Source organism: Morone saxatilis, unplaced genomic scaffold (assembly GCF_004916995.1).
Source record: "Morone saxatilis isolate NCDOM2014 unplaced genomic scaffold, NCSU_SB_2.0 Contig19, whole genome shotgun sequence".
NCBI lineage: Eukaryota > Metazoa > Chordata > Actinopteri > Moronidae > Morone > Morone saxatilis.
The window spans coordinates 15,290,525-15,309,557 of record NW_023339751.1 but is presented as its reverse complement, the minus strand read 5'-3'; the positions used below and the strand labels follow the sequence as shown (position 1 = coordinate 15,309,557).

Sequence of the window (19,033 nt, the reverse complement as noted above, 5' to 3'; positions counted from 1 at the left end):
CCGGCTAGTCCAAATCATTTCTACCCGGCTTGTCGGGACAGCAGCCGAGTCGTGAAGTCTCTGCAGTCACGTGATCGAGACAGGACTGAAGAGAGTGAGTGTGTGTGTGTGTGTTGCGTGTGTCGTGTGTGGGGTGTGTTTTTTTTTTGGTTGTAGTGTGATGTGAGCGTCTCTCCGTGTGTAGTTAAGGGGTGTCCTCCTCCGCATTTTTGCTGCTTGCCCGCTTACACCCGGAGCGGGGAGAGAGGCGATGAGTGAGAGAGGTAACACCGGTCTCTCTGCTCCGGCTACCTGCGTTTCAGTTTACCGGGTCCCGTTGGTTCTTCCTCGTTTTTGGCCACCTTCCTGCGGTCGCTTTGTTGTTGTTATAAAAAAAAAGGAGAGAGAGGGAAGGGGAGAGAAGAGGAGAGAGAGAAGGGAGAGAGAGGGAAGAGAGAGAGAGAGAGAAGGGGGGGGAGAGAAACTGTGATAATTTCTGCAGGGTTTCATGCGGGTCTGGTCTGCCAGGAGGAGGACCGCGGTTCTGTTTTGCACTGGGTTTTGATCATCTTTTATTTTCTCCTTCTTCTTTTTTTTCTTCTTTTGGGTGCTCCATTTGGACAGTATAGGACAGCCGAGCAGAGCTTGGATGAGCCACCTCGCTGAAATCCCGAGATGGAGTTGCTGCTGATCTGCCTTTCCCTGTGGATATTGCAATGCAATTCGGCCAGAGCGGACTCCATCATACATATCGGTAAGCGTCCGATAAAACAACATGTTGTTTGGGGTTAGACGGGGTGTAAAAGGCAAAGCGTGCCGGGATAAAGCTCAGCCAGCGCATACTGCGTTGATCACAGGATTTTGGGTGAGAGGGCGGGATAAATAGTCTATTCAGCTTGCATCCTGTGTTTAAGCAACACTTTGACTCTTAGGCGAGTTGAAAAGTTGGTGTTTTGTAATCGGCCGTGCCTCTGACCTTTACAGCCAGAGCTATTTTTTGTTATTGTTTATCACTATTATTTATCTGTCAGCCTCTTCGTGCAGACATTTCTTACACTTTTCGACGGCAGATCCTTGCATTCACGCTGGCTTCAGGTCCAAACCTCATCACTGTCGGCCTGTAAAATTGCAATTCAGTATTCAAAACACGGATTACAGTAAGCAGAAAGGCCTGCATTGTTGAATCTTTGATGTAATTAATATCCAATAGCCAAATGGCTGAGGCTTTTTAGACCAAGCTACCTCTTGTCTGTACCCGACAAGGCTCAACTTTCACCGGAACGTGACTGCAATGTCAATATGAAGACAGAGGGAATGTCAGTGGAGTTTCGTTTTAGAGATGCAAAACGCATAGAGCCTCTTTGTTCTCAAACTTCAAACCAGAGCTGTCCTTTTTCCAGAACTTTAAACTCATCATGACGTTGAAATGATCCAGTGTTTGTCCTGAAACCGAGTTACATTTCATTTTACAGTTTTTAAATACATACATGATCTCCCCTCCACAGACACACACATACACACACACACACACACACAGAATAATTGTCTATGTTTGTGTCCTCTTTTCATGTACACAGTCAGGTAGCCACTTATGACTGGCGTTGTAATCTCAGATAAAAATGTCAATGTCACTGTGAGGAAATTTGGTCTCGGTGTTCCTCCGCTGCTGCCCCTGCTGCTGCTGGTGTTCACAGTTTACTGCAACAGTCTGGCAAGCAGCAGGTGCTCAGTCACTGGCTTAATACAGAGGTGGGACTCCATCCAGATAATATTGGCTGATGCGCCGCTTTACGTTAGGGTACCCCAATTATACTTCTCATTTCCTGAAACCTTTTTCCGTGATATATGCGTGTCTCCCGATAGCAGCTGATGCCATTTAGATAAACAGGGTAAGAAAGAAGGGAGGGCAGTTAAGCTTCAGCCTCCCACACTAGGCCTGTAGTGCTGATTGGGAAGGGTGCCATTGATTTGGTAGACGTGAGAGCCATTTATTTTCTAAGTTTGGCTGCTCTACGCATCAAATAAGAGTGATTGTGTGTCGCTGTCCATGGTGCTGAAACCCTGTCAGGTTGCGCACCGAGGCGCAAATGTTGCACAACTTCAAGGCAAAATTAAACCCAACAAGAGAAAATTACATTTCACGTCCCATTATTGAATTATGGATCACGTTGGCAGGTTTTGGAGGATAACAGTAAAACGCTCCTATTCAGTTTGCACTAGCGATGGTCCAGCAATTCATCTCATTCACTGCTCCCTGCGCCTCCAATCGTGCAATCACACGCCAACCCCCCCTAGTGTTTTTTTCCCTTTTTCTCCAAATAACTTCTGATTGATTTATTCAACAGGTGCCATATTCGAGGAAAACGCAGTGAGAGATGACGAGATTTTTCAACTTGCCATTTCAGACCTGAGTCTGAACGACGACATTCTGCAGAGCGAGAAAATCACCCACTCTGTGAAACTTATCGAGCCTAACAACCCCTTCCAGGCTGTGCAGGAAGGTAAGATTGCCCCTGTTATTTTCTGTGAGTACGTCAAGGAGGCGGTCTCCTCGATCGTGCACCTTTTTTTTGTTTTGGACATGAGCTGATGTTCATTTCACATTCAGTCACACATCAGTCAGTGTGGTTGCTATAGGGAAGCAGCCATTGATGATGATCCATGTGGCTCTGTGAGTGAAATCGCTGCGTGTGTGTGTGTGTGTGTGTGTGTGCAGGCACTCTTGTGCATCTGCAAAGTGCTGTGCCACTGTACCAAAGCAAGGTGTCTTCTGTGGTTGAAAAGCTAGGTGGAAGCATTGAGTTAGAGCATAGCAGCTAAGGATAATATGTGATGTGAAATAAGAATCGTTTGAAGATGATCGAGTGTAATTCCAGCTCCAATACTCCACTTATGTAATCACAGGAGAGAAAACATATTTCTGGCTTTTATGTCTCTTTGAAGGATAAGCACCACCATCTTGCTAATGCACATTCATCAGCCTTCAGCTTTTCCTTAAAATGTTTTGTCTGCTTCGTTTGGATTTCCCAGGATGTACACACCTCCACAAAACAGACAGGAAATTAGTAATGAAATTATTTCAGTCAAGGTTATCGTTTTCAGTTACTGAGAGATGGTCCCATACACTGTTGACTGCAAAAGTGATTAAATATTCTTCCACTGAAATGAATCATTAAGACTTTAATAGATTCCTTGGGACCTACAAAGGCTGTTTATGTCCCCTGCACTTTGTTACCAGCCTGTACTTTTGTCCCCAGTTGCACAAAGGCCTTGATGACTCATTGCTATTCATAGTGCCCCTGACAGGCGCAGAAAGATGATAACATGTCCAGCCTTTTGCTATAATTATCCCTCATCATTTAGCTGTGGTCCTTAACAATGTCACAGATACAGTAGTCTAATTCACATTTTGTAAACTTAAATCCTGATGGGGCTAGAATGAACCAGACTGGCATGCGGATTCTTTAAATAAACCTGAAGAGATAGTCCTGGTTGCTGCTGCGGAGATGAGATAAAAAATGTATTACACACATGTGTGACTTGGCTAATTTATCAGTCGCTGTTGCTTGAGATGCAAAAGTGTAGTAATTAAACAGACTTGCCAGCAAATCCTTTGCCATTTTTACAGCACTCTGATTAGTCCAGTAGTACAGTCAAAGATGGAGTGTGTAAAACACACACTCACTTTATAACTCATAATTATCTTAATGTTATTTTTGCAAAGATAATATTATAACACTGTCATGCCTGCACAAAAGCTTAAGGACACAGAATCTTTTTGATAATGGTGTAAAAAACCATTAAAGACGTGAAGAGAGAATGTAACTGCAGAGCTTGTTATTGCTTATTGAAAATTATTCCAAGCGTATTTCCTCTGATTGAACTACCTTTTGTTAGCCTTGATTGGGTATCATTTAACATGCTATTTAACACGCTTAATTACTGTTTACAGTTAGGCTCCTGATAATCAAATATCTGCAGAAGTGGCTGATTAGGCGGCATTCACTTTATGGAGAGAGTGGGGTATAATGTGCAGTCAATGACGTAAGGATCGATGGGTGCCCCCGGATTCTCACACTTGACACAAGGCAGGGTGGTGCGTGTTGAGTGACAGCCGGGAAAAGTTGACCTTTTGCTTTGCTCTTTTGTTCGCTGCCATCCCACTGTGAGTGGCAGTCAGGACCTTGCCATCACATTGCAAAGAGGGGGGGGGGGCAGGTTAGTGAGGGGCAATGAGGATGAGATGATGGAGGTGGAGAACATAGTGGCTGTTGAAAAAAGGAAGGGAGGGAGAATAAAGGTGAGAAGAGCAATGAGGATAAGAATAACCATGAGTACCAGAAATGCTGGGAAAAAATTAAAAAAAGAGAAAATTATGATCAAGACCTGAATAAACATGAGTGGATAAAAGAAGAGTAGGTGAGTTAAGATAGGAGTGAGGTGATGAGGAAAATTTGCCAGCCCAGTGAGAGGCGTAGTTGCAGCGTCATGTTTGTCCTTATTTGGCTTCTTTTGTCCTTGCACTGGTGGAACATATATTAATGAGGATGTCACACAGACACCATACTCAACTATTCTCTCCTCCCACGCTCTTATCGTTTAAAGATGACAGCTCAAGGCTGACTGGATATACCGCTTGACCACATTACTGGCAGATGCCACCCTATTTATAGGCTGGTGCAACTGGAGAGAACGAATAGGTTGATTCCGACACCGGGAGCAAGAACTCTGAGGAATATTTATCTTTTGTGTACTGATGCCTGTCATGAGGTTTTTAGATACCACCAGTTTGTGATACTGTCACAGAAAATAACAAAACAAACAAACATGTGGCCAGTGTAGCAGCCCCATATCTATTACAATTCCCCCAGTTTTTGTGCTTTATAGAGATGAAGATAAGGCAGTGGCAATAAAAATGGGCAAAATCATGTTTTTTTAAATTATACACAGTTCTCTGGAAGGGAAGGTTGTGATGACTTCCATAATGTGGCCATGAGCGATTTAACTGCATGTACTGCCATTCTGATCAATTGTAACATGAATGCCTCACTTATCTAGTATCAGTCAGTCATCATTCAGGCGAGCCAGTCTGGGTTTCCACAAGGATGTGAGCATCAGCACAAAGACACTAATAATCTTAGAAAGTTCAGAGCATGACCACAGCCTATGTAGTGTCACACTTAACATGTTATTTAATACAAAGCTGAATGTCTCAAGAATATAATACATCTGGTAAGGGCATAACTGAATTGGACTGTGGCAACTGTTAAAGGAAATGAAAGGTGCATTTGAACTGGGTTCTCACACATCTTAAGATGAATTGCACCCCATATTTTTTCCCACCTTGATTTAAAAGTAGAGGTTTGTCCTCTAGGCCGGATAAGTATACATAAGACTAACGCTTTTATAACCTTTTCTGTCTTGCATTTTATTCAATGGAAGTGGCAGAAAGGGGACAGCAAAGCTGCCACCTTGTTGTGTGATTATGGAAATCTGAACCTATGCATATTTAAAGAAAAGTTTAACCTCTAAGGACCATTTCTTTCTTTTTTTGCTGTAGTTGCTCAGAGGACAACACCATTTGGGATATTTCCTCTCATGTGAAAACCTGATAAAAAGATACTCTAATGCACCATAAGTCAACTAACAGAATACTGCAAAGTCAAATCACAATTCCAGCTGCAGGTGCATGCTCAAAATAAAGTTTTAACAAGAGTCTGCAGCCATGCTAGCAGCTCTGTGAGGCACAGTGTGCTCTGAGCTAAATGCTAACATGCTAGCAATGACAATGATAACAAGCTGATGTTTAGCAGGTGTAATGTTCACCCTGGTCATCGTCTTAGCTTAGCATGCTAACATTCCCTAATTAGCTAATTAGTCATTAGTTTTGCAAGTAGTTGGTCATAAATCAAAGTACTGGACAAATTAAACTGATTAATGATTGCACTAGATGAAAAGTTAGAAGATCCCCAAGGTCATTAGAATTTATATTCTAGGGATCTTGAATATATTTAGTTATACAGCAATCCACCCATTAGTTGTCCAGATATTTCACACAAGTAAAAATAAGTAAACTTGCTGGTGGCACTAGATGAAAAGTCAGGGGATCACCAAAGTCATTAGGATTCATCCTAAGGGCACCATGAATGTATGTGCCAAATTTCATGTCAATCCATCCAATAGTTTGAGACATTTCCGTTTGGAGGGGGACGTTGTGGGGAACTGACCACAGCTCGCATGGCTAAAAAAATTAGCATATACATGAGTCATAAGTTGAAACAAATCAACATGGTAATATGTTGCTCATACATTATAAAGGGGGTTTACAGTTTCTGCTAATTGGCACTCAATCTGTTGTGGGCCACCTTTCAAGCAGTGATTTTAAAACACAGGTGTCCATGTAGTTTTGTCATACCCCTGCAGGTTTCCATTTCATTTTAAAACATACATTTAGAACAAAGCAGGTAAAAACAGAGCCATCTGGCCACAGTTAGAGGAAGTCATTTCCTGCTCCTCTATGTGCAGTAATTTGTTGAGTGTTCTGTCCCACTGAGTCCTCTTCACACACCACACCACTAGTGACCCTCCATTTTCATCTAACCCCTGCCAAGGTAACGTCAAGGAGGATTTGATTCTTTGTGTTTTCTGCCAATAGACTTTGAAGAAGACAATTCTTTTCCCAATTTTTCTTTTTTTGTTGTGCTCAATCTGTAATGACAAAAGTTGAAATAATGGTTCCTTTGAAAGTGTTGGCATGGGTAATGTAATATCCTCCATCTGATTCTCTGCTTATGACAACTCATTACTCCCCGTGCTCTAAACGTGATGGAATGCTGCCCTTTCACTATTATTGTCCCAGTGAATTTAATAATGCTGCATAAATCTTGGTAATGGATTTGTTTGTTTTTTTATGTCTCTTTACCAGCTCTACACACAGGGGGGATGATCAGGCCATTTTACCGGCCCCTGTTAATCACCTAGCGGTTATTTTAATCCGTCATAAGCTCCTCAATGGGCTGCATAAAGGCCTGCTGGTACCTTAATCAGCTAAGTGATGTTGCGGCAGAGGTATACCTTTCACCGTTTTATCCCCTCACAATGTGAGGCCCACCATTCAGCATCCGTGGAAGGGTAGCCTTTATTTGGTTGCCTGTGTTTGCACACTGGTGGTCGTGTTCATGGTTAAGAAAATTTTGAATTCCTATTTAGAAAGGTGAAGTATTACTCATTCTAGCCATTCCAAAACAATATTAATAAACCAGTGATTCCCAGCTAGAGGGCCTACCTCTGCTGTTGCCAGAGGGGACCTGGAAAGATTTAGCAGTATTCAGCTACTTCTAAAAATACATCCACATGGGCTGTTTGTATTTAAGAGGAGAATAAACAGACAAATAGAATTACAAACAGGTTACAAATTATATTTTTCTCACATTAACCAAAAAACTATTTTTGGATTGATTATTTGGATTTTGGATGGGGTAAATGAACGCTGGGGCACATGAACACACACTTTAAAATGTATTTCCATCTTGCCTCCTGATGACCTGACAAGTTGTGTCTTGAATTAGTGCCATCCTGCTTGGTTTGAGCCTCTGATAACTGGGTGAGAAATGCCCAAATTGCCGCTGGGCTTGTGTGGACTGTCTGTGCATTTGATGTGCAACAGTGCAATGAAGAATGTGCTATTAACAGTATATCTGAGGGCTTGGATGTGTTGATGCTTTATTTGTGCAAAGTGCCATGTGTTATGGATATTATTTCAGCACTGCATGTTAAGCACTGTGCTGGCTTGTTTCCTGCTGACTGTATATAATTATTATACTCATTATTCGTCTGTCTGCTTCCTTACATCTCATTCTATCTCCTGGAAGATATTTTCAAGGCAAAGTCCTGCTTCTTTTGTAGCAAGGGTCATTTTATGTCACACTGTTATGTAACTGACAGTGCAGTTCTGTGAATTGTACAAACCTCTACTTGCCCCTCTGTACCTGTGCCATTCACACCATGCAGCGTGGATGACATAGAGGAGTCCCTATGGGACCTGTATCCACTGTGCACTGACAGACACACTAAAGAATATGTATTCCTCCAGCTTTTCTTTAGAATAACCAGAGTCAGCAATGTCTGGCAACTGCTGAGCAGCACCTGCCACAGAGGGAGCAGAGAGAAAGAGCAGAATACAGAAAGGGAGAGACGAAGATAGGTCAAGGCTGTTAAATGTTGGATCTGCGTAGTAGGCCTGCAGGTTTTGTCCTCTGTGCTGTACAGGAACAGCTGGTCAGTGTCCCTCTCTTGCCGTAGGATACCTCTGTGTCACAAAGTCTCGACATCTGTAATACATGCCTCATTTGGCAGTTCTCAGACTACCGTTGAAAGCAGCATAGAGACATTTACAAGCATCCAATTATTAAAAAAAGGAAAAAAACATATGAAGACTTTGAAAGTGATTTTGGCTTTTGAGTCAGAAGGCTTGGTCCACTGATTAACTTTAAGAGAAACGTCAATTCACTTAAATGCCACTTCTGATCTGTATTCAAAGGAATCATCGGCAGCGTGCTAAATGCCACCATGAGCTGGGATTTTAGCAATCTTTTAATTTGAGTAAACAGGGCCAGCCTTGTTGTGAAGTCCCACCAGTAAATAAATAAATAAAGAGAGAGCAATGTGCTGTTTTGCTTGCTGTAATCTTTCAGCAGATCTTTTTTTGCAGGGTTTTCAGGAAATGGGGCAGTTATGTTTGGTCTGCGATGTAAACAGAATTAGTGTATTGCGCTAATTACAGAAAGTGGCAGTCACGTTGGGTCTTTGTGCGTTTATGTATTCATCATACTCCCCAAGCTGCCTCACTGGCAGACAGCTGAGGGCTGATTTCAAAGTATTCTCATCGCTTTTCACACTGGCATGTTTGATTGAGGATGTTCTAGGGGGGTCATTGTGTATAAGGCTGACTAATGGCTTCTGGGTGGTGTGACGGCTGTCTGTTTCTGAAGGACAAATGCAGGAAAAACACATTTGAAAAGCGGATACATTTTAAATGGAAGAACAGAGAAATCTTGATTGATGTTTGACAGTTTGTTCCTCCCATGATGCACACAGGATTCCTAAATTTGGCATCAGAGAATATTATTTGTGTCATTTAGCACTGTCAGACAATGACATCAAACTAGCAGGCAACCAAATGTATCCTGGCCTGTTCCTATAATTGTTGTTGGAAAGACATTTAGCTCCTGATACCGATTTTCTGATATGACAGCAGCATCTGACGTCTGACAAATGGCTAAAAGGGCAAAATATTTATGGCTATCAGAACACCTGCATGCATACCACACATCAAGTCAACAAGCTGACTGTTATACATACACATGAACACACAACATATGTTTTCCCTATAACAGGTCTCTCAGCCCCATGTCTTATTCATGTTCCTGTCTTTTCTGGTGTGACAGATTTATAACGAGCTGTAGAGAACACTGTGACAGATGTTAGTGCTTTGCCACGACCCCAAACAGCCTCTAACCACCGCTGGGGATTGGCCATCAATACTACTCTACCTGTTAGAACGAGAGAGACTGAGTGAGACTGAGACACGGAGAGAGAGAAAGGTAGCCCAAAGGAGATGTCCTGTCCAATCAGATTGATGCTGATGAGGCCCTCGGCCTGCGTCCGTTGTAATACATCGCAGTCCCACATGTTACTAGCATCATTTCTCTTTGTACACACTGTTATGCTTCGACTTTATTGAGCTGCTGAGATGACAGAGATGGGGAGGGTGGTGGAGGTAGAGTGGGTGTATGAATGGTAGGGGAGAGAGGATTTGTTTGTGCATCGTGGTATGAATATGTGCCTTTAAGTGTGTGGTTGTTTGCTGTGAAGTGTGTGAGTGTTTGTGGTGGTTTTATAGACATGTTCGTGTTTGTGGATGTTTTTGAAAAAAATGTGCTGTGGTTTGGTGAGATCTTGTGTTGGATAATAGTTTAGGGATGGGAGGTTGTAACCCCCACTTTCACTCACTTCTGATGCTGAATAGCTCAAAGGGGAGTGTGTATAATTTACAACCCACCACCTGCACCATTGGCGGCAAGAAGACTTCATTCCAGGACAAGGAGCTGAGAATCAGCCCCCAAGTAAATCTTATTAGAGGCTAAACAGGAGTCAGCCAAAGAAATGCTGTGCAGCTATCTCCGACTTCACACTCTTTTCAGACAGAGGGAGAAAGATGCAGGTGGTGAGGAGTGGGGGTGGAATAGGAGTCTTAGCGAGAGTAAAGAGTTGAAGCAGAATGAACTGGTGAGCAAGCGTGATGATGAGGGAGAAAGCCGGGGGACGGAGATGGCAGAATAAAAGATAATGCAGGGAAAAAAAGAGCAGAGGCTGTGAAATTTCGGGCCGTATGGAAGACAAGAGGGACAAAGTCATTTGAAACTGTGGACTCGGCTCACTACCCTCATTGATGAAGAGATGCCAAAATGTATTTGGGAGCCATTGCTTGCATTACTGCCCACAGACACAGATACCGAGTGGGACCATCTGTCACAAGAATCCCTCCTCAGTCTTACTCGCTGAGTTTCTGACTCTCTGTCTCTCTCTCACTGCCATGGGTCCTCTCCCATGCCCAGGCAACATGGATTTTATCCAAAGATGAGGCTAAGCTAGTGTGTAAGCTCTCTCTGAGTGAAATCAAAACCCAGCTTAAGCCTCATGAGTGAAAGCCTAAAAGAGTGTAGGGGGCGAAACGTGCAGGCATCACTGAAAACTGGGTCAAATATGCATCCTAATATAAATGTACTTTACACTGTTTGGCTGATTAATAAGTCTTTTATTTGATTCTACAGCGAATATCATCACAAGCATGGATCAGACACTATGTGCAGTTCCAAATATCCCGCTTTCCCAAGGCACTTGTCCCCAATTGTATTGATTTGGTGCTGGGCTTTGATTCGTCAACCAAGGATCAGTATCGGCTGTCTATGATGTAATCTGGCCTGAAATGTGTCCCTAAAATATAATAATAAAGGCAACTCGGGAGCAAGACATGCTGCTTCTTCTCTGACACAAAATGGGATAGCCTACCTAGACATGCAGTATTATTGAGATGAAAGGAAGCTGCCCCACCCACACATGCTTAGTGGCTTGAAAATATATTGTCCTGCCTGAAGCCTCAGTTTGCTACGCTATATATGGATCTGATAAGAATTTTTGGAAGCTCTTTCTGACATACTTTGAGGGATCCCATGTGTTATGAATAGGGTGTGCAGTCCACATATTTCCCTTTTTTCCATTCAGTTAGTTACTCGACACAAAGACCTTAGTTTGCTTAATGGCCAGCTGGAGTGGGATGAAACGGAAGTTTGGGATTTGATCTTGTTTTATGTTGAACATAACCTGTGAGTGGAAGAACATTTACATCCGGTGATGCCTCTTGGTTGAAAAATCAATAAAAGGATTTATGAAAAGAAAACCATCACAAGCCATTATACATTTTTGAAGTCGTAATGAGACACTGATTTATTCTTAGACTCACTTGTTTCTGTGCTCATTCACTGACCATCTTCCCTTTTACTGTAACAGTACTTTAGCTGACATCTCACAGCTAAGAACAAGCTGTTACTCTCTTTTACATGGGATGTTTAACATGTTATTGCCTGTAAATGAAGAAAGGCACCTCTGCAGCTAATTGAAATGATAAGAAAAAACACACAAGACCACTAAAGACCAGTCTATCTTACTTACAGATTGTCTCAGCTCAAGATAAGGAGATACTCTCACATAAATTATTAATTTGTTATTGTTACTGTTTCTAAATTGAGATCAGTACGTATTTCAGAATTTGTCATGTTATCTAATCCATCACATTACCACATGAAGACAATCATTCTGTGAGCACTCGTGGGATGTGTAGGCCTAATTTCTGTTGTACTAACCCATTACAAGTACATGAATTCTCTGTAGGTCGTATCAAAGCAAGTTGTCATTGTTGGGTTTTAATCATCACTAGAAGAAGCTTCTGAAATCCCATGCTAGAGACTTCATTGAATCTCTCTTATCTCAATGTAAATAACTTTTAATTAGATGGCCTGATTCAGCAGCAACCTCCCAGCACCACACCAACATTTTTAAAGCCGTCCCTCCAACTGATGACAAGCATCTTTTTCTACAGAAGTGGTGCCTACATTTTTTGAAATCATAATGATTTTTGCACATATGTACAGACACACATATACCTAATATTAAGTTAAGAATCACACTCTATTGTGATGGCCACCGCTATTGTCAACTGAAGCCACTAAGGCATTCATCAGTGGATTGACTGTAATTATCATCAGTTAAATAAGTGATTCTACAGGTTGTTGTTTCACAGCAATTTATCCAATATTTGAGTCACTAAAAACCACAAATGTGAACCTCATGGTTGCACTAGCGGAAATGTCAGGAGATCACCAAATTATTATTTAATAATATATCAATAATATTTGAGTCTGGACCTATGTGGTGGACTGACAGACTTAGAGTCACACCGCCAGAGTGGCTAAAAATATATATAAAAAATAAATGAAAGTTACAAGGCTATATACAATATGTGACCTTTAAACATTATGTAATTGTTTCATTTCCAGATAAAAGTAGCAGTCCAGTTGTAAACACATGCACATAAAACTTTACATGAAAGGATTTAACCCACTTGTGCAAACGTGAATCCACATTTGTCATGTTTTACTTGCAGAAACAGTCATACACAGTCAGACTTATTAGCCACCTCCATGACTTTTATGGTATTCCAGCAGTACTACATCCACTGTGTAAGTATCCTGTTGTATCAGCTGACATTGGCGTCACTGTTAGCCTATCTGCACACAGGACGAATGCCTTCACATTTAGAGGGTAAAGTGTGAATTCAGAAGGTGGTGGATCTTCCGTCAGTTTTTGGATTGAGCCATACTTTTGATTGGTTGTTTTGTTTACTTTGTGGAAAGGAAAATACGCTCAGACTCATAAAGGTATCTCTTTTTTTCGTAGCTCGAAACACAGGTTTTAAACAGCCACAAAGGCTTCTGACTGGGCCGTTTTTTTTTTTACTTCACCTGCATGAAGGTTTTACATGTTAAGGAGGATCACTTTACTCAGAGAAAGAGGTGATGAACAGAGCAGAGTTAATGTACTGTTTGTGTTTTTAAGCCTTTTCATACCCAAGGCAATGTGAATGATTCATTATTTCACTTGAATGAGACAGAGCAGGTTAATCATCTCGCATTATTATGTCACTCTGAGACACAGTCATTTTGTTTGCCTCCATCACAACATGTTTTGAAGCATTTTGCAGTTTTCAGCTGTCACTTCAATGCATGTTTTTTTGTTATTTTGCAAAGGAATGAAAAGCACATTAGGACTATGTAAATAATTACAGTATGCACGTCATAGCATAACATTTGATGCGTATGTGAACTGATTCAGTGTCTTTTACCTGTCCTGCAGGTTTTGAAGGCATCTTTAATATATGTTGTTTGTATATCTGGAGTTGTAACGAAAATAATTTCCCCCTGGGATTATTAAAGTATTTCTGATTCTGATTTCTGATTCTGATTTTGTGCCTTGCTCTGAATGTTGTCAGGTTTGTGTGTTGTTGTGAGGTTTAGAATTGGCAACACCACTGCTGTGACCCAGGTTCAATTTCTGACAGTTATGCTTCCAGCAAACACCACTCCAAAGGTGTCGAAGTCCAGGTAGACATACATCGAGTTACAATGAAACTGGAAAACTTAATCTGCCCCTGTTTTTTGTTTATGTGGTTTAGGGGCAAACTACTGCTTTATGAGCACAAACTGCGTGTGTGGGACAGTGCACAAAGATTGGTAATCAGTAAGGGAAGCAGCCTTTTATTTAACTAGTTTTCAGCCATGCTTGATGCATGGTTCTAAGGACAGCAGCAGAAGACTGACGAAGTGTCTGTCCACCACTTTGGTCCAGACTGAAACATTATCAATGGATTACCATGACATTTTGTGCAGACGTTTGTTTTCCCCAGAAAATGAATCATCTTTTGTGATCCCCTGACTTTTCTTCTAGAGCCACCACAAGGTTGACATTTGTGGTTTCAGTGTCTCGACAACTATTGGATGGATTGTCATACAATATTTTACACACATTCTTCATGTTCTTAATATCAGCATGTTAGTATTGTCATTGTAAGCATGTTAGTGAAATATTTCGCTCAAAGCATCGCAGCCTCAAAGAAACAATAACATTGCTATAGACTCTTTAGTGCCCAAAGACAGTTCAGTTCATAACAACCAGGGCAAGCAGCAATCTAAGAGCTAGGTCGAGAAAAGAAAGACACAAACAGGTGGGAGGTGCATTCAAATGCAGAAGCCCAAAGTGAATTGTTGTTTACTGTTGAACTGAGAAAAGACCACATCTGTTTATGTCCATCTATATGGGTTGATGTGTGTTCATGTCCTGAAGCTTTGCACCATCAAGAGAATAATACAATTTCCTGGAGAAGCCATTTCTATATTTGTTGAGTTGTCCCTGTGATTGGCACAGTTGTTTGAGTGTGATGAGACCAGTGATGTGACTGGCTGAGAGTGTATTTATTAATCACACACTCTCTGATCTGTATATTCCACTTCACCCAGCCCTTTAGCACCTTCCACCGCTGCCAGTAAATGAATCAAAGTAGAAGGTCAAGACCTACCACTTTGCACTTGTCATTGAACGGTTTTACATTTTTAGAACTGGTCTAAATTGTGTTTGGTAGTTTGTCAGTTGGTTTTGTCAGTGGAGTCTGGTATAGCACCCATTTGTTTCAGTCTGAGACAATGTGCTCCAGTGCGACATCTAGGAGTAGTGAATTCTGTGTATATAACCTTTAACTACCATAACTACTGGGAATGGGTGGTAACATTTTATTGTTACCACCCATACTATATTTAAGGTGAAACCCACTGTCTAGAGGGCTTGTCCTGGTAGATTTGTAAATAGGCTAAATGACCCCATGCTGGCCTAAAATAACTCTGTGATAGTTAACATGCAGGGCAAAGAGCCTTTTTCAAGAGTGTACACAGAAGGGGGTCAGTCATCGCAAGCGGCACTTACTGTGATCAGTTGGTCAGGGTTAGCCATGTCCTCCAGATAACTGCATACATTTAATATATAAGCTCATGATGTGAAGGCACATGACAAATGGCTTTAAATATTATAAGCATATGCCTTGACTCAGACATAAGGGAACTACATAATGCATTTTCTCATCCATTATATGCCTTCCATGTATATATTGGAGCCTTCACAGTGTCCTGATTCTCTGTATGGTTGTTAAAAAGAGTAATATACCAAGCATCATGCCTCAGGGTAATCTTCTGTTTTTCAGTAAGGGGAGAAATAAAAAACCTGCAGGTCTAGTCTCTAATGCTATGAGAATGAATTATTTAGCTTCATTTTGCCTAACCAACATAAGAATCAGCCTTTAAATGGTCAAATGGAATAATATCTTTGTTTCAAACCGCAGGAGATCTTTTTTGCAAATATTCAAATACAGTGAGTTGTAGACAGACAAGGGAAAGCAGCAAAAGAACATTTTCACACTGGAAAAAGCAACACCCACCCACTAACTTCCAAACGATGATGTGGTTGGCCCTTAGGTATGGTGCACTTAGTAACAGGGTGTCTAAGACTCCATCCAGGTAGAAATTGGTAGGCATGTACACACACACACTAACACACACACACACACACACACACACACACAGCAAAACAAACAGCCAACCCACCCTCAAGCAAAAATAAGATTGGCTCTAGTGATTTTCAGCCACTTAGTGCCTTAGTTTTCAGTGCCTTCACCAGTAGCACAGCAGCAAACACTATGTCCTGGGTAAAGACAGAAAAAATTTAATGAAATGCTTAGAATAGCTCCATTTCCATAAGGTCAAACACAGGGGAACACGACAAAAACTTTAAGTATGTAGAGGCTTATCTCTCCCATACAAGAACAGTATCCCAATCAGAAAAAGATTGCTTAAGGGACTATGAAAATATACAAAAGAGATGAGTAGGAAGAGAAGAGAAGCAGATCACCTCGAGGGGAGAAGAAGAGGAACAATGGTGGAGGAGGAGGTGGCAATGTTTCAGATCATCTCTCTGTCTTTCCCTTTTCTTTTGGACAGCAGGAGGATGTCTATCAAGGCGATGTCATAATTTCTGGCAGTGCCTGCTTCCTCCTAGCAACGCCCTGGCAGGCCGTGCAACCAGGAAGAGAAGCTAGAAAATGAGGCATCTCCCCATTGAATAGTTGTCCCTTACTGACTCACCACATGCCCACTCACTGCCATGACAAACCCTCTTTTTAACAGCACAAAAATGGAAACTCTTGGACACTGTCCCATTCATTCTAACACAAAGAGTGTGTGTGCTTTTGTCACAGGCTTGTATGTGATTGGTGAAAGTTCACTGCGTGTGTCTATGTGTTCATGTGTCTGTCTGTGTGAGCTTATCTGTTATTCCTGCATCGGTGTGTTAATGAATTGCAATTCTTCAAAAATCCCCCATAAGAAGATGTCAAGATACCACCATGTGCCTTGGTCATGATGCACTGTTCTTTCATCTTGTTAAACCATGTATCTTATTTCAGATTGCACTTGGACTGCATAATCTAATGCCTTGATTCAATGCATTGGTTGATATGGCAACTGCACCCTACTCGAGAGAACACATTTCTGTCCACCTGTTGATGAGGGAGAAACAGGCCGAGAGACATGAGAATGGAAATGTGTTGCGGTAGCTGGCGGGATAAAAATCAAGCCACATGCAGGAGTGCAAGGAATGGAATTATCATTTAAAACATCTGTCATAGGCGCAATGGTTGTCTCCCACTCTATAACTGAATAACCGCAAGATAAAATCAGTCTCTCGAGGGGGATGTTTGGAGCAATATTTTTAGAAATGCCGATGCCGACTCACAAGGGAATTCATATTCTGTTTGTCATAATGGCTGAGCAATGCCCTCTTTTCCTTCAGATTAGTCAATCTCATTTCACAAACGCTTGATATAGTCTGATCCTGCATAGTGTATAAAACAGAGATGGTATCAGGGATTCAGCTTTGTTCTGCATCTTGAAAAAGAATACGAGTGTGCCGTAATGACCATGCTTCTTTCTCTCCCCTTTGAGCCCAGAGGAGAGAAAATACATCAGCATGAAAGTTAAAGATGCTGCATGGTTGTTGCTGCTGGGATTTCCTTTGCTTTTTGTTGTTTCTCGCAGGATGAACGTTGATGGAAATGGAAATGTTGCGGTGTGTTTGTGTGCTGTCTTTCCACATCAGTATTTCAAGGGCTGGCTGCTGTTGGTTTTGTTTTTCATTGATTTTGTAGAATTTGCATGACATATCTCTTGAGAACACACATGTGTTTTAGTTTTCTGGTTAGTTAAGTGGAGTTAAGTACTTAAGCCAAATTTGTTTTAATGCTGGTAGGCTTTTCTGAATTTGATATGAACATTATTAATGTGATTGAACCAGGATCAGAGTCGACCTTAACCCCAGTAGCCAATAGTGTTCTCCCCTCTGATCCAACTCTCCAAATTCACCACATTATCCATGTTTAATACTTCAGGGCAGATTGTGATTGTTTATTATTTGGCTCTGTTTGCTTTACCTTCAGAGAGCGCTGAGTCAAGCTGCTCTCACTGGTTTAACAACATTTGGAAGAGATTTTAGTTCTTTTGGGTTGGAAAATCCTGCCTGGCATCGAATCCAATTGTTAAGGGGCTAATAGCAGCTTTTGTTATGAACCAGATTAGGATTGTGCCGCTGTTTGTGTTCATAAATGTGTTCGCAAATATTAATACATGCATATGGTTGTGTGTGTGTTGATGTATACAAGTATGCTTTTTCCATGGCTCAGTGTCATCCCCCCTCAATGAGGGACAGGGGCACAGCTTTTAGGATTTTGCCTTAAACAGTGTAAATCTCTGATTATATGTTCATGTATCGGAGCGCAGGGTCTCAATAGGAAGGCTCTTGGAATGTGTCATCAATAATCTCAGTAGTCCTGTAATGCCTTTCAATCCTCAATTTTCAGTGCTGTCAATGCCATTTTAGCTTTTGCTATCCCTTTAAACTAACCCATACCATAGCAGTTCTCACCCTTTCTAATCCAACACAGCCTATCTCAGCTTCTTTTATTGCCTCTTAATGTCACCCTTTTGCAGTATTTCTGACTGAATGTGCAGTATGAATAGAGTTTATCTGACTGCTGTGTTGCTGAAGAGCAAAAGGCTTTAAAAACTTTGTAGCTGCTGCTCTCAGCAGAAATGGATTACACCTGGCACTGGTTTTGGTCCGGATCAATATTGGGCTTGAAAGAGGGAGACCAAAACCACAGTAGTAGAAGTGTGTCTTTCCTGCTATGCTCTCTGACCCTGGAAAAGCTGGGCAGTGTTGATTATTGATTAGGTTTGATTATTACTTACCTATGGACCTCGGATTTAAGAGTGGTGTTATTAGGGTTTTAAATACAAAGTGGCCTCAATAAATGTGGTGCTGGGAGCAACATAGCTCAATAAATAATGCAGAATGTGCAATGTTTGCTTTGGATACAGGCCACAGTTATACACACACAGATAACTTGCATATTATGTGCTTTGTTTTTCTAATTTGGAGAACATTTTTTTCCATTAGGACTGGGAAATAGTTTATTCATTAATCGAGTTCCAGCAGAATCATATCATGATGATAGGATCTTGTTTTCATCTTATTGTTACACAAATTTCTGTTTTATGAATTAATGATTCATAGTTCAGTCAGGACCACTTTTGTCAAAAACTTGATTTCCGAAGGCTTTGGTGGTATGGCTCTGTTTTGGGACCTCCTTGTCCTTCCACGTGCATACATAAATAGCTTAAGACAAGAAGAGCAGCAGCAAAGACCCACAGGGTACAGAACAGAGCAGGAATCAATGGCAACAGAAATTACATTGATTTAATCACATACAGCATAAAAGGAGGCGCTGGGTTGGAGGTGGGTTGTGAAGCAGCTTGTAGAGGAAGCAGCAAAGGTAGGCAGG

At 41.4% G+C, this 19,033-nt stretch overlaps 1 protein-coding gene across 1 annotated transcript in view; it reads left to right on the top strand.

The window, feature by feature from the left end:
* The first annotated feature begins 505 nt into the window (after positions 1-505).
* Positions 506-19,033, top strand: part of grid1a (glutamate receptor, ionotropic, delta 1a) — a 220,790-nt gene continuing 202,262 nt past the window's right edge. The window contains exons 1-2 of the mRNA XM_035663666.1: positions 506-733; positions 2,325-2,480. Coding sequence (XP_035519559.1) covers positions 655-733; positions 2,325-2,480 — 235 coding nt within the window. The 5' untranslated portion in view covers positions 506-654. The remainder of the gene's footprint in view (positions 734-2,324; positions 2,481-19,033) is intronic.